This window comes from Eretmochelys imbricata, chromosome 3 (genome assembly GCF_965152235.1).
Source record: "Eretmochelys imbricata isolate rEreImb1 chromosome 3, rEreImb1.hap1, whole genome shotgun sequence".
NCBI classification, from domain to species: Eukaryota; Metazoa; Chordata; order Testudines; family Cheloniidae; genus Eretmochelys; species Eretmochelys imbricata.
In genome coordinates, this window is record NC_135574.1 from 146551258 (window position 1) to 146567810 (window position 16553).

At 42.5% G+C, this 16553-nt stretch overlaps 1 protein-coding gene across 1 annotated transcript in view; it reads left to right on the forward strand.

Moving 5' to 3' along the window:
* Positions 1-16308, forward strand: part of BIRC6 (baculoviral IAP repeat containing 6) — a 323928-nt gene extending 307620 nt beyond the window's left edge. Inside the window, 2 exon segments of the mRNA XM_077813548.1 lie at positions 13393-13527; positions 15337-16308. Coding sequence (XP_077669674.1) covers positions 13393-13527; positions 15337-15516 — 315 coding nt within the window. The 3' untranslated portion in view covers positions 15517-16308.
* Positions 16309-16553: the final 245 nt, after the last annotated feature.

Genomic DNA, 16553 nt, shown 5'->3' on the forward strand with positions numbered 1-16553 from the left:
CTCCCCATCTTCCAAACTGTGATCCTCCAATTGTCCCCTTCTCTTCTTGTAACTCTCCAATAGCCTCCAGCTCTTCCTCAACCTGGTCTCCAATAGTCTAGACTCTAGGTCCCATCTCTATAAATATCCAATAAAGTGTGCAAAATGTGAATTAAGCATGGTTCTTTGGGGTATACCTCAGAGTGAGGTGCTCAAAGATCATTTAAAAAAAAACAAGGCTCTAACATTTTCGGTGCAGTTAAAAGTATTACTGGCTTAAAAGTTTTTGTTGCAAGGTATGCAAAATACAGTGCACCAGATGCCTTAGAAATATTATGCGATCCATTTGAAGAACTTATTCCTTTTACAGACCCATGCATAGATGATGCATGTGGAATAGGATGTTAGATGAGAAATTCCAATCATTTTTCCTACATAGAAACGTAGAATATCAGGGTTGGAAGGGACCTCAGGAGATCATCTAGTCCAACCCCCTGCTCGAAGCAGGACCGATCCCCAACTAAATCATCCCAACCAGGGCTTTGTCAAGCCTGAACTTAAAAACTTCTAAGGAAGGAGATTCCACCACCTCCCTAGGTAACCCAGTCCAGTGCTTCACCACCCTCCTGGTGAAAAAGTTATTCCTAATATCCAACCTAAACCTCCCCCACTGCCACTTGAGACCATTACTCCTTGTTCTGTCATGTGCTACCACTGAGAACAGTCTAGATCCATCCTCTTTGGAACCCCCTTTCAGGTAGTTGAAAACAGCTATCAAATCCCCCCTCATTATTCTCTTCCGTAAACTAAACATCCCCAGTTCCCTCAGCCTCTCCTCATAAGTCATGTGTTCCAGTCTCCTAATCATTTTTGTTGCCCTCCGCTGGACTCTTTCCAATTTTTCCACATCCTTCTTGTAGTGTGGGGCCCAAAACAGGACACAGTACTCCAGATGAGGCCTCACCAATGTCCAATAGAGGGGAACGATCACGTCCCTCGATCTGCTGGCAATGCTCCTACTTATACAGCCCAAAATGCCATTGGCCTTCTTGGCAACAAGGGCACACTGTTGACTCATATCCAGCTTCTTGTCCACTGTAACCCCTAGGTCCTTTTCTGCAGAACTGCTGCCTAACCATTTGGTCCCTAGTCTGTGGCGGTGCATGGGATTCTTCCTTCCTAAGTGCAGGACTCTGCACTTGTTCTTGTTGAACCTCATCAGATTTCTTTTGGTCCAATCCTCTAATTGGTCTAGGTCCGTCTGTATCCTATCCCTACTCTCCAGCGTATCTACCTCTCCTTCCAGTTTAGTGTCATCTGCAAATTTGCTGAGGGTGCAATCCACGCCATCCTCCAGATCATTAATGAAGATATTGAACAAAACCGGCCCCAGGACCAACCCTTAGGGCACTCCACTTGGTACCAGTTGCCAACTAGACATGGAGCCATTGATCACTACCCGTTGAGCCCGACAATCTAGCCAGCTTTCTATCCACCTTTTACTTTTCTATACATCAGGGTGGTTTGTCCCTGTAACCTCAATAAGGATTCTTTAAAATACAGCCAGCTCTCCTGGACTCCTTTCCCCCTCATGTTATTCTCCCAGGGGATCCTGCCCATCAGTTCCCTGAGGGAGTCAGTCTGCTTTTCTGAAGTCCAGGGTCCGTATTCTGCTGCTCTCCTTTCTTCCTTGTGTCAGGATCCTGAACTCGATCATCTCGTGGTCACTCCCAGGTTCCCATCCACTTTTGTTTCCCCTACTAATTCTTCCCTCTTTGTGAGCAGCAGGTCAGGAAGAGCTCTGCCCCTAGTTGGTTCCTCCAACACTTGCACCAGGAAATTGTCCCCTACACTTCCCAAAAACTTCCTGGATTGTCTGTGCACCGCTGTATTGCTCTCCCAGTAGATATCCGGGTGATTGAAGTCTCCCATGGGAACTAGGGCCTGCGATCTAGTAACTTCCGGTAGTTGCCGGAAGAAAGCCTCGTCCACCTCCTCCTCCTGGTCTGGTGGTCTATAGCAGACTCCCACCACGACATCACCCTTGTTGCTCACACTTCTAAACTTAATCCAGAGAGACTCAGGTTTTTCTGCAGTTTCATACCGGAGCTCTGAGCAGTCATACTGCTCCCTTACATACAGTGCAACTCTCCCACCTTTTCTGCCCTGCCTGTCCTTCCTGAACAGTTTATATCTATCCATGACAGTACTCCAGTCATGTGAGTTATCCCACCAAGTCTCTGTTACTCCAGTCACATCATAATTCCTTGACTGTGCCAGGACTTCCAGTTCTCCCTGCTTGTTTCCCAGGCTTCTTGCATTTGTGTATAGGCACTTGAGATAACTTGCTGTTTGTGCCCAGCCAACAGAATGTTTAGGGATAGTGTATAGAAAGAGAAACAGATTTAAAATTTTTATTAAAGCTAATGTTAAAAAAATTATATAATAGATAGGTTGGGAAAAGGGTGTCTGTACATCTGGGTATAGTGCTTAGATTACCCACAAATATAAAGTTAGTTTTTTAAAAGTCATATCATACATAGAGTACATAATCAGCAATAACCCAAATTTAGGTGAATAGATTTTACAATACAGTTTAGATATTAGAATCCGAATTCTCGGGTTCATCGCTCATGAAAAGTTGTACAGAGATTTGGTTGTGGAAAGCAAAATATATCAAATGAGTGGAGATTGTCCCTCGATAATTGAGAATTAGATTGGTTGTCCTTACTCAACCAACACAACCGTGTGCAGTGCCTGTGAAACCGTGGTAGGTTGCAGGAGAAAAAAAGTCAAGCCTTATCGTACATTACATTTTGCATACACAAGTTCCATTTTAAAATCCTCATAACTCATCCAAATCTAAACAGGCTTTCACTACATAGCTGAAAAGTACATTTCAGACCCAGAGGCTGAAATTCCACCAAATTTCACCTTTCCACCCATCCCTACTGAAGCATTAGAGTGATCTGAAAAAGACAGAGTGACAGAAGTGTCACTTTTTCCTCTTCATACACTAAAACAACTGAACTATTAATTCTGAAATGTTCCCAAAAATTTCACTGCTGGGGAGAGAGGAGATCTAGAAGCTGTCATCCTGAAAGATGAGCGAGACAAGGTGGGTGAGGTAATATCTTTTATTGGACCAACTTCTGTTGGTGAAAGAGACAAGCTTTCAAGCTCCACAGAGCTCCTCTTCAGATCTGGGAAAGGTAATCAGTGTCAAGGCTAAATACAAGGTGGAGCAGATTGTTAAGCATGAGGTGTTGAAAGAAACCATTCAAAATGAAGTGGGCATTTAACACCTATGCAGTCATAGGTGAAAGGAGAGCTAGTGGGAATATTTCCAACACTCCTCTGAACAACATAGTAATCCACAGAGACTTTCCTACCAAGACTACAAAAAGAAGGATTCTGGGTGGACTCCTCCTGAAGGTTGAAACAACGGACTGGACTTCTACATACGGTGCTTCTGCCGATGTGCACGGGCTGAAATTGTGGAAAAGCAGCATCACTTGCCCCATAACCTCAGCCGTGCAGAATACAATGCCATCCACAGCCTCAGAAACAACTCTGACGACATAATCAAGAAGGCTGACAAAGGAGGTGCTGTCGTCATCATGAATAGGTCGGAATATGAACAAGAGGCTGCTAGGCAGCTCTCCAACACCACTTTCTACAAGCCATTACCCTCTGATGCCACTGAGGGTTACCAAAAGAAACTACAGCATTTGCTCAAGAAACTCCCTGAAAAAGCACAAGAACAAATCTGCACACACACACCCCTGGAACCCTGACCTGGGGTATTCTATCTGCTACCCAAGATCCATAAACCTGGAAATCCTGGACGCCCCATCATCTCAGGCATTGGCACCCTGACAGCAGGATTGTCTGGCTATGTAGACTCCCTCCTCAGGCCCTATGCTACCAGCACTCCCAGCTATCTTCGAGAAACCACTAACTTCCTGAGGAAACTACAGTCCATCTGTGATCTTCCTGAAAACACCATCCTGGCCGCTATGGATGTAGACGCCCTCTACACCAACATTCCACACAAAGATGGACTACAAGCCATCAGGAACAGTATCCCCAATAATGTCACGGCAAACCTGGTGGCTGAACTTTGACTTTGTCCTCACCCGTAACTATTTCACATTTAGGGACAATGTATACCTTCAAATCAACGGCACTGCTATGGGTACCCGCATGGCCCCACAGTATGTCAACATTTTTATGGCTGACTTAGAATTACACTTCCTCAGCTCTCGTCCCCTAATGCCCCTACTCTACTTGCGTGACACTGATGACATCTTCATCATCTGGACCCATGGAAAAGAAGCCCTTGAGGAATTCCACCATGATTTCAACAATTTCCATCCCACCATCAACCTCAGCCTGGACCAGTCCACATAAAAGATCCACTTCCTGGACACTACAGTGCTAATAAGCGATGGTCACATAAACACCACCCTATACCGGAAACCTACTGACCGTTATGCCTACCTACATGCTTCCAGCTTTCACCCAGACCACACCGCACGATCCATCGTCTACAGTCAAGCTCTACGATACAACCGCATTCGCTCCAACCCCTCAGACAGAGACAAACACCTACAAGATCTCTATCAAGCATTCTTACAACTACAATACACATCTGCTGAAGTGAAGAAACAGATTGACAGAACCAGAAGAGTACCCAGAAGTCACCTACTACAGGACAGGCCCAAGAAAGAAAATAACAGAACGCCACTAGCCGTCACCTTCAGCCCCTAACTAAAACCTTTCCAACGCATCATCAAGGATCTACAACCTATCCTGAAGGACGACCCATCACTCTCACAGATCTTGGGAGACAGGCCAGTCCTTGCTTACAGACAGCTCCCCAGCCTGAAGCAAATACTCACCAGCAACCACACAACAGAACCACTAACCCAGGAACCTATCCTTGCAACAAAGCCCGTTGCCAACTGTGTCCACATATCTATTCAGGGGACACTATCATAGGGCCTAATCACATCAGCCACACTATCAGAGGCTCGTTCACCTGCGCATCCACCAATGTGATATATGCCATCATGTGCCAGCAATGCCCCTCTGCCATGTACATTGGTCAAACTGGACAGTCTCTACGTAAAAGAATAAATGGACACAAATCAGACGTCAAGAATTAGAACATTCAAAAACCAGTCGGAGAACACTTCAATCTCTCTGGTCACTCGATTAGAGACCTAAAAGTGACAATTCTTCAACAAAAAAACTTCAAAAACAGACTCCAATGAGAGACTGCTGAATTGGAATTGATTTGCAAACTGGATACAATTAATTTAGGCTTGAATAGAGACTGGGAGTGGATGGGTCATTACACAAAGTAAAACTATTTTCCCATGTTTATTTCCCCACCCCCCACTGTTCCTCAGACGTTCTTGTCAACTGATGGAAATGGCCCACCTTGATTATCACTACAAAAGGTTTTCTCCCACCACCACCCCCCCCCAGCTCTCCTGCTGATATTAGCTCATCTTAAGTGATCACTCGCCTTACAGTGTGTATGGTAACACTCATTGTTTCATGTTCTCTATGTATATAACTCTCCCCACTGTATTTTCCACTGAATGCATCTGATGAAGTGAGCTGTAGCTCACGAAAGCTTATGCTCAAATAAATTTGTTAGTCTCTAAGGTGCTACAAGTACTCCTTTTCTTTTTGTGAATGCAGACTAACACGGTTGCTACTCTGAAACCTGAAGATTGTTGTAATGCCTCTAATAAGTCCATGATCTTTGGTGTCTAGCAAAGTTAGGAATTTAAGTTCCCATGCTCATCTTTCAAAGGTAGGGTGACCAGATAGCAACTTCGAAAAAATGGGATGGGGGGTGGGGGGTAATAGGCGCCTATATAAGAAAAAGTCCCCCAAAATGGGACTGTCCGTATAAAAAAACAGGACATCTGGTGACCCTATTCAAAGGTGTTGTGCAGGTTTCCTTTGAGGAAGAGGACTGAGGGGTCAGATATGGAGTGATAGTTTTGTGAAGTGTTCACCCATTGGTGATAGGGGTGTTTTGTCTCTTATCATTTTTCTGGGTGAGTTCATTCGAGAGCATAGTGATGGTTTAGTTTCATCCACGTACTTCTTGTTGTGGTGTTTGATGTACTGGATGAGGTATACCACATTGTCATAGGCATGTGTAGGACTCATGGGTCTTGAAACGTCTGTTATAGGAGTTGTTGATCATTGAAGCAGTGGAGATAGGTCTGCAGATTTTGCATCTGTTGTTCTGGTAGAGACTAGTTCTGCTTTGAGTCAGTGGGTCCTGATCTGTAGGGAGCTTGTTTCTGATGCTGAGCTTGGCAAGGTTGGGGAACCTGAAAGATGAACAGTGTACAGACTTGTAGTTAAATGGAAATGCCCTTTATAAAAGGAAACTCCTTCAACCTTAATGGTACCTATTCGTTCATGCTAGCTGTAATTATTTAATAGTTTACAAGTAATTTTCTGTAATATATTTTGTAAAATTAATGGAATTTTTTGACATTAGTTGATCTTTGTCAAGAACTGTAGAGAACCTGCCATTTTGGGGAGTTGAATTATTGCATATCCAGAGTAGTGAGGTGCAAATTAGCAAGCTGCACTTTAACGCATTGCAAAGGATACACGTGTCTGCAAGAAGACACATTTCTCATTTGCATTTTCTTATTTTAAGTTTAAATAAAATTCTTTCATGTGCAACTCAAAACTGAAAAAACTACTTAGGCAATATCTAAAGGCTGATCATGAAACAAATACAGAATGAAAAAACTAAGCGAGGTATGGTATGGCACAGGAATTGGTTCTATGGAGTTTCAGTTGTTTAATTTAATAATAGAATGTAGCTTCTTTTTTCCTTGAAATACTAATATCTGGGGGGAGTGTAGAGTCTTAAGAAATAAGATTTTCACTGACAGTCTTTCATCATGAGAAGAAATGTACATTGTCCATGGCATGTGGCAATTCATTTAATTTAATCTTCATTCAACATTTTAATGAAGGTATCATCAGATGATGTTCTTCCTCTTTTTTTCATTTATATTTGGTGTTGCTAAGAAACTTGCTAAGAAACTTGCTATGGAGCCAAGCAAGAAATCTGATATTTGTCATAATTTTTCGTGGACAATTTCACACCTCTATTAAACTGTGAAAGTGTGTGTATCAAATTAAGGGTAACTTGCAACTGTGGAAATTGATCCCTTCCCTAATTTCTAATAAAAGTGGAATGTGTGATTAATGCCATACTAGCAGTTTGAACATGGTTTTAAAAAAATTCTGTTAAACTCCCAGCTAGACCTTCTACCCATGACACATTATTTATGCTCATTTACTTTTTCCTGCTTTGAACCTTTTTCTTATGTAAAAAAGGAAGGAAATTGCTAAGTTTTGTCATAATGTCAGCTTCTGGTTGTCACTTGGAAGTGGTAGGAATAATGCATGGTTTTTACAACAGCAGGCTTAATAATACATTTCAACTGATTGTAAGACTTCTATGAAACATCTGATAGTACACATTGACTAAGAAAAGAATACTCACAATAAAGATAGATTATCTTTGATAAATTGGGCACTTATTGTTTCTGGAATTAAATTAGTATTTTATTATCCTACCATTGTACAAAAATATGTTTTACATTGAAAGTATCTGGCTTTTGTGGTCAAAGGGCCACCAAAAGAATAAAATATTTTGCTACTCACAAAATCATATTGAACGCCCTGACTTTCCCTCATGACTTTCTCTTCTTCCACTTTACTTGTTATGTTAGGTGTGACATTGACTAAGGTATTTTATAATTTTTGGAGCGAGCAATGGGAGCTGAATCATTGATTTATCAGTAGAATAACTAAAAAGCTAATATTACACTGAAAATGTCTTTTGTCCCTTTGCAGTACAGCAAGGACATGCCTAGCACTAGATTTTTCTCTTTAAACTAAAAAGCCTTTAAAAGACACTATGATAAATAGATTTTGTTCTTATTCTCCAAGTATTATCTGTATAGATCCCCACTTCTGGGTGGGCCTATGTAAAGTTGGATCCCTCTGTAGAGTAACCTTGGTGCTGCCTTACATGCTTCTATGCAAAATCCAACATTGAGTGCAGGAGTATATAAACTGCTGCTTCCCTAGTCCCATAGGTTTCTTCCAACCACCATAATAAATGACTGCTCCCCCCCTCCCCCACCCCCCGGGTCATCAGTTTATCAACCATGTAAGTACAGTTTTAGTGTAAACAGTGCATTTGTTTTTCAGATTTTATTATAATTGTATTCTGGTTAGTTAGTAATTATAACTAACTCTGTAGCCCAGTTCCAAGGGGTCAGTTGCATCAGGTTCTGTGTTGCATTGGGTTACCTGCTTTGGAATTAGAATCACAGAATCATAGAATATCAGGGTTGGAAGGGACCTCAGGAGGTCATCTAGTCCAACCCCCTGCTCAAAAGCAGGACCCATCCCCAATTAAATCATCCCAGCCAGGGCTTTGTCAAGCCTGACCTTAAAAACTTCTAAGGAAGGAGATTCCACCACCTCCCTAGGCAACGCATTCCAGTGTTTCACCACCCTCCTAGTGAAAAAGTTTTTCCTAATATCCAACCTAAACCTCCCCCACTGCAACTTGAGACCATTACTCCTTGTCCTGTCCTCTTCCACCACTGAGAATAGTCTAGAACCATCCTCTCTGGAACCACCTCTCAGGTAGTTGAAAGCAGCTATCAAATCCCCCCTCATTCTTCTCTTCCGCAGACTAAACAATCCCAGTTCCCTGAGCCTCTCCTCATAAGTCATGTGTTCCAGACCCCTAATCATTTTTGTTGCCCTTCGCTGGACTCTTTCCAATTTATCCACATCCCTCTTGTAGCGTGGGGCCCAAAACTGGACACAGTACTCCAGATGAGGCCTCACCAATGTCGAATAGAGGGGGACGATCACGTCCCTCGATCTGCTCGCTATGCCCTTACTTATACATCCCAAAATGCCATTGGCCTTCCTGGCAACAAGGGCACACTGCTGACTCATATCCAGCTTCTCGTCCACTGTCACCCCTAGATCCTTTTCCACAGAACTGCTGCCCAGCCATTCGGTCCCTAGTCTGTAGCTGTGCATTGGGTTCTTCCGTCCTAAGTGCAGGACCCTGCACTTATCCTTATTGAACCTCATCAGATTTCTTTTGTCCCAATCCTCCAATTTGTCTAGGTCCCTCTGTATCCTATCCCTGCCCTCCAGCGTATCTACCACTCCTCCCAGTTTAGTATCATCCGCAGATTTGCTGAGAGTGCAATCCACACCATCCTCCAGATCATTTATGAAGATATTGAACAAAACCGGCCCCAGGACCGACCCCTGGGGCACTCCACTTGACACCGGCTGCCAACTAGACATGGAGCCATTGATCACTACCCGTTGAGCCCGACAATCTAGCCAACTTTCTACCCACCTTATAGTGCATTCATCCAGCCTATACTTCTTTAACTTGCTGACAAGAATACTGTCGTGGTCCGGTTTAGTCCAACCCAAAGGCTCAATCTGGGAAGACGACTTGTTGATACTGTAAAACCAAAGTGTGGTCAAACAATTGACTAGTTATGAACTATACTTGAGACCAAATAACCAGAGTGAGTCAGGTGTATTAATTGTACAGGGAAAAGGTTCTGTATGATACCAGTATCCGAAGAGGAGTCCTGTGCAGCAATGTTACATTCACCTTATGCAGAAGGTGAGCTTCCCAAAGTGGTATGATTTATATGATTTTACAAGTTACACATTTCTTTACACATCACTAAAATCCAACCCATCAGTTTGTTCCAGTTCCCTAACTTGTTGTTCTGTTCTTATCTTTGTTTTGGATATTAGCATTCTAGGTACTGATCCATGAAGGTACTTCCCTAGCTTGTACTAAGACTCAGAAAGAATGTATCTTGCTTTTGACAAGTTTATCATCTGCTTGTGCCAAATGCTTGCTTCAGCAAATGCAAGGTGTTATGGGATACTTTCCATAAGTTAACAGGCTCGTAATAAAAGTACAAGCCAATTTGGACTATATAACTGCTATATTAATGCTTAATATGTAAACTCAAATGCTTGGAATATATATTGTGGGTAGTAGTATCAACATAATATATATATGTATGTTAGCCAGCATATATTAGTCAATAGACTAAATTCAGGTGGTACCCTCTTCAGAGAATTAAATATTCCTGATCCACATAGCAAGTGCCTGGGCACTTAGCTGAGAGGTGCATTGTTTGTGCTAATTTCAATCTGTAGTCAAAGAAAGTGTGTTAATTGTAATTCCAGTTCTTCCTGATGAAAGAGACTTTGAAATACTTTCCAGCTGAGTCAGTATCAATCTCCTCTTGAACTGCCCAACTCAAAGGCAAGGCAAGGGATGGACTGGTCTGTGTATAGTAGGTTCTGTACTTCTAGTATTTAAGCACCTCAATCATTAAAGTATTTATCCTCACAACACCCCTATAAGGTAAGAAAGTACTTTTATCCTCATTTTACAGATGAGGAGTGAGACACACTGAGACTAAGTGATTTGCCCATGGTCATACTGGATGTTTGTGATAGAAGCAGCGACTTGAACTTGGGTGTCCCAAATTCCAAGCTAGCACCCTTAACCACTAGATCATTCTTCCTGTAAGATTTAAGGTGCAAAGGCATCCAGGAAGCTTATGAGGTCTAAGAACTAGCAGCTCACATCTGACTGCTTCCTATGCAGTATTGAGAGCGTGAAAAAGGGGGGTACCATCTATCCCCTGGCTCCCACTCTGGTTTCAGAAAGAAGTTAAGAGCCTTGATTATCAAGGGGAACCATCTTGAGAGAGTCCTCAGTAATGAGTAGTAGTCACAGACGATGCCTCATTGCGTCCCACTTCCATTGTGATGGAGTTTTCCCAAGCATCACCATGGATCTGGGGAATGCACTGGGAAGTGCAATCTTTACCCCTTCTTTTTATCTGTGATTTGTTTTAAGCAAAGCACTATCTTCTGTGACACCTACTAAGTAATCTGAATGGGAGCTTATTTTGTCATTTATATTTCAGTAGTGCTTAAAGGCCTTGACTAGGTTGGGCCTTATCTTAGGCAATGTACAAATATTTAGTGAATGACACACACTGTCTCAAAGAGCTTTCTCAGAATAAAAGTCTTGGAACCAAGGACTTCTGGAGTTGACCTCATTACTACTAGGGATGTAGTCTGAGCCTTTCTATCTCTGAAGCCATTAGCTACCCTGGGTTGGTTCCTTCTCCCTCTCCTATCCTATATATACTGCCTAAAAAACTGCCTGATCCCTCAGAGGACATTGGGATGAATGTTGACGATGTTGGCAGCTTTCCCAATCCTCTTTGTCATCGCTAAAGAAGCTAACATTCAGGCTGTCCCCAAAGGACAAAGAATTTCTAAAATCTTCTCTTGAATAGCTGAAATGTCAGGCACAGTTTTTCTCAGTGCAGAAGCATCAACAACTGTTTGACTTATTGGCCCCTTAGCTTAGAGGGAGTATGGCTATCCCTATAAATTAGAGTCTGGTCAAACCAAACAAGCATCTTTTGGATAAAGCAAGCATCTGTTCCACCTGAAGCCTAAGAAGGAAAATAGGCACTACTAGGTTGCTGCCTATACAATTAGTGGGGAGGGGAGGAGTTGGGAAGGGGAGGAGTAGGGGAGGGAATTAAGTACTCTACACACTGTTTATTCATGGTGTCTGCTATAAATGAGGGGAAAAAAAACCCTCAGGGTAGAGTTTATTAATTTACCCCACGAGGAATAACAAGGAGAAGAGGAAACAAGCAGTGGAGAATATGGCCCCATGTCTGCTGTACTGCAAAAATATTCAGCCTTGAAGTAATTGACAGTGTGCTTAGTAAACTTCTTTAGGAAATTATTTTAGAGTAGTTCTCTAGTTTTACGTATCTGTGACCCCACTTAGGGTTTAGAAATCTCTGACAAAGTCAGTGCTAAGAGTCTCATACCATTAGTAAAAGTTAGGACTACTTTTGTGTGGTCTCTAAAACTGTACATGAACACCAAAATAGGTATAGGGTCAGATTCTGGCTCCCACCAGTGTAGGGGACAGCCTGAATGCTGATGCTTGAACTCTAAAATCACAAGAGCATTATAGGGAGTTTTAGTACCACCAAAGGTGGTAACCTCAAGGGGACGTAACTATGGCCTTGCCCCTTTCCACACTAGCTGATGGTCCATGGCCAGCTCTGGGGAAGAATATGCTGCACAACTGACATTCTTCCAGACACTCGCTAATACAAGTTCTGCCTACCTGTGTACTATTCAGGCAGAAAGTGGCACTGAGTGGAGACGTAAGTGCTACTCTTTCCCCTTCCATCCGACCCCAAACACATTCTGCTCTATGAGGGCAGTGGCTTTAAAACTCATGTACTGTATCTGTTCTTTTCCCGATTAGAAAATATTTGTGTGTAAATGTATGCCCTGTGTTGCAAATACATCTGGGATTTCTGTACAGGGAATTTAGCTACCATTTTACTAACTGTCAGTATTTTAGCATCCAGGAAAGTATTGTATTTAGGTTTTTGTTTAATCTTCAGCCATATAACACAAAATATCTAAATGACAATCTTCTCATCTGCATTGGGGTTTCTCAGTCTGTGGACTGTGACCCAAAATTGGGTAGCCAGAATGCATAAAAGGGTCATGGGGCTGGCTGGCTTACCTCCCCTCTTGGCATTGCAACCCTATGCACCAGGTTATAATGCCACTCTCAGAAATTTGGTCCAGCCAGCCCAAACCTGAGTGCCATAGTGACCATGGAGGTCAGAATGCCCAGAGCAGGATGCCAAGTCCAACCAGTCCTATGGGACAGGAGCTGGGAGGGAATGAATCGTAGTGCTGGCAGATTCTCTAGTAAGTACTGGCCCCTTAAATTATCCTCCGCCATGTAATACCCTCTCTTTGTACTGCATCCTGCTGCCCAGCCCCACTCCACTTTACCCCCCAAATTACCGAATTTCTCCCCCAGACCACTTTGCACCCAAATCCCACCCCACCCCTTACTTTGCCCCCCTATGGACTGGAGGGGGGGCCCTGTATTTTGGGGGGGAATATCTCAGCTCACTGCTGTTCACAGCTGGCTTCAGTGTCTGTTCTGAGGCCACCCACCCCCTTGTTGCAACCCTGCAGAGGGTTTGGGGTGAGGACTCGGTCTGCGGGCTTCTGGGGGTGGGGCTCTCTTGGGGTCATGATAGGCTATCAAGATTTGCAAATTAGTCCCGAGCCCAAAAGGGTTGAGAACCACTGATCTACTTGACATTTTTAGGTCAAAACTCACAGCCTTGCTGTTCTTAAAAGCATATGGTGGTTGGAAGCCAGGGACTAATTTTTTTTCTTCTTCTATTGTATATTTTCTTACAGGTCATACATAAACATTTTTACTTGAAGAGAGTGGAAATCATGGCCCAGTGTGAGGAGTGGATAGCAGATATACAGCAGTACAGCAGTGACAAACGGGTAGGCAGGACTATGTCTCATCACGCAGCAGCTCTTAAGGTGAGGCATGCTAATATAACCACAGGTAACGTGAAGCAACAGTTCACTTTAACGAACTATCCTGCATGTACGAGTACAAGCAAAAATAGAGATCTTTAATAAAAAAAAAAAAAAGTTGAAACGTGATTGAAGCTTTAAAATAAACTGTAAAACTGACCGTCACAAATGCATCTCTTGACGATTGTTTATGAAATATTTTACAAATGGAATTTATTTCCTTCTTATGTAGTTTGTTCCATCCCATGCAAGTGTGAGAGTTTAATTTTCTTCAGAAGGCTTTTAGAGCAGTTTGGTGTTACTTTGGGATGTATGGGATATGATAAAATTGTACTGTAACCAGTCTGCAGTACAGATTTAAAGGGAAACTTTCCAGAAAACCAATTCCTTTCATAGATAAAACCACAAATAGATAAGCAAATAACTGTATATTTAACATCTAACATTCCAGTGCAATTTTACAGTGTTCATTAACAAAATATATAATACTTAACAACTTTGTTTTTTGCTTGGACAAGAGCTGAATTTGTGGCTTTACTGCTGGGGAACACTTTTTCTGTTGCTAGAATGACATTCTTTCAATGCAACTGAGCTTTAAAATGAGGGTCACTGCTTTTTATGGTGAACAGATTAGAGTGGAGGTGGGCAAACTATGGCCTGAAGGCCACATCTGGCCCGCGGGACTGTCCTGCCCGGCCCTTGAGCTCCCAGCCGGGGTGGCTAGCCCCCAGCCCCTCCCCTGCTATCCCCTCTCCCCCACAGCCTCAGCTTGCTGTGCCGCCAGCGCTCTGGGTGGCGGGGCTGCGAGTTTCTGCTGGGCAGAGCGGCTGCGAGAGCCACTGGCCTGCCCCGGTGCTCTAGACTGCGCAGCAGCATGGCTGGCTGGCTGGCTCAGGCCAGGCAGCATGGTTTCCAGTCCTGGCGCTCTGAGAGGCATGGTAAGAGGGCGGGGAGCTGGGGGGGGGTGGATAAGGAGCATGGGATCCTGGGGGGCAGTCAAGGGATAGAGAGCGGGGGGTTTGGATAGGGGGGTGGGGTCCCAGGAAGGGGCGGTCAGGGGACAAGGAGCAGTGGGGGTTGGATGGGTTGGGGCTTTTGAGAGTGGCAGTCATGGGGCAGGGGCCAGGCTGTTTGGGGAGGCACATCATTCCCTGCCTGGCCCTCCATACAGTTTCGGAACCCCGATGTGGCCCTCAGGCCAAAAAGCTTGCCCACCCCTGGATTAGAAGAATATCCTTTCCACACTGTTTATATTATATATCTCTGTAGTATGTGTTTTATCATAACCTTTTTATTGATGGTGAGTTGTAATTATCCAAACTTTTCCTGCTGTGCCCAGCACCAACTATGAGCATGGATAGTACACAGTTGTGATGCACAGGAGGACAAGCCAGGACACTTTCACTGCTGCCTTGCTGACCCCAAATGCCCTGCTGCTGCAGATTGGCATCCCATTGTCCCCTTTCCTCCACCCTCAGTAGAACTCTGCGGATATGTGAATTTCTGCAACCATTACTGTTGCTGGACTAACAGAAAATGAGTACTTGTGGCACCTTAGAGACTTGTTAGTCTCTAAGGTGCCACCAGTACTCTTCTTTTTGCAGATACAGACTAACATGGGTGCTACTCTGAAACCTGTTGCTGGACTGGTCAACAGCCACAGAAATAGTTTTCAACTTGTGGGAGACCATTTTTATAATAATTTTTTTCCTGGATATTATTTGATTGATAATATGCATCAAAATTACTCTCTTAGAAGAATTGTGAAAAGTAATGATGTTTTAATCAATATCTTAATATCTGTACATACAGCGTCACACAGCTCAACTCCGGGAAGAGCTTTTAAAACTCCCCTCCCCTGAAGGCTTGGATCCAGATTCTGATGATTCCACTGAGAAATGCAGTGCCACAAGAAGTTCTGAGGAGACGATATTGCATGACCAGGTTAAACCTAGCAGCAGTAAAGACATCTCCAGTGATTTCAAATTATGAGTGGCATTGACATGGACTTTACAGATACAGAGGCTTTGAAGCACAAGCCAAATATGTCAATATTTGTATGTAAGAAGCTAATTATGTAATAGGTAATGAAATTGAAACTATACTATGCCCTTAAGGATATACAGTTTAATTCAAGATGATCTTTTATTTACCTGTACAACAGTGTAAACTTTTTTGTGCTTTTATTTTTCAATTGTGAGAACCACTGATTGGTATGTTTAAAAAGTTATGTATACAAGAAATGGATAAATCACTGATATATAAGGGAAACTACCTTAGGAAAGAATGTTTACTGAATGTTTATTATTTTTTTTTTTACTTGTAGAGTGAGGGCGGATGTAACAAAGAATATATATTGGTCATTCTTACAGCTACTATTTAAAGTCAGAAAATTTTCACTGAATTTGATAGATTTTACGTTTGGCCATATCTTCATGCTCATATTTGATTTCTAAAGAAAACCTCCTGTATACTTCAATAAAAGTTAAATGGACATGCTCCCTCTTTTATGATTTACTGGTACATTTTTTAAATGATCTGCCATAAAATACGTTATAGCTGAAGACTTGCACTTGTATGACTGAATTATTACAGTCAACGTATTTAATTTTATGCTTACTAATTCTAAAATGCAGATTAAATAAATGCACATGGTTTTACCTCATGCTAACATTGGACTTCTGAATTTATCTTTTATTAGTTGTTTTGTGCAAACTAATGGTATTCCAAAATTTGTCTTGATTGTTTTAGGCTATTCTGGAAGTAAAGGATTTTTTTTTTAAACTGAATTGTCTGATTTTACATAGTAAAGTCGTATGTATTAATTTATTATTAAGCATTGACAAGGGCTAAGGATATGCCATATAGGACTGCTACATTCTACAGTTCATACTGTTTAGGTATATTTTCCATTTTATACTTGAACGCATACATCATAAAAAAATCAGTTGCTGGATTAATAATTATAAATCTTGCTTCAAACACAACATGCACTGCTATTGGTTCTTAATTTTCAGTAGTCCTTAAGG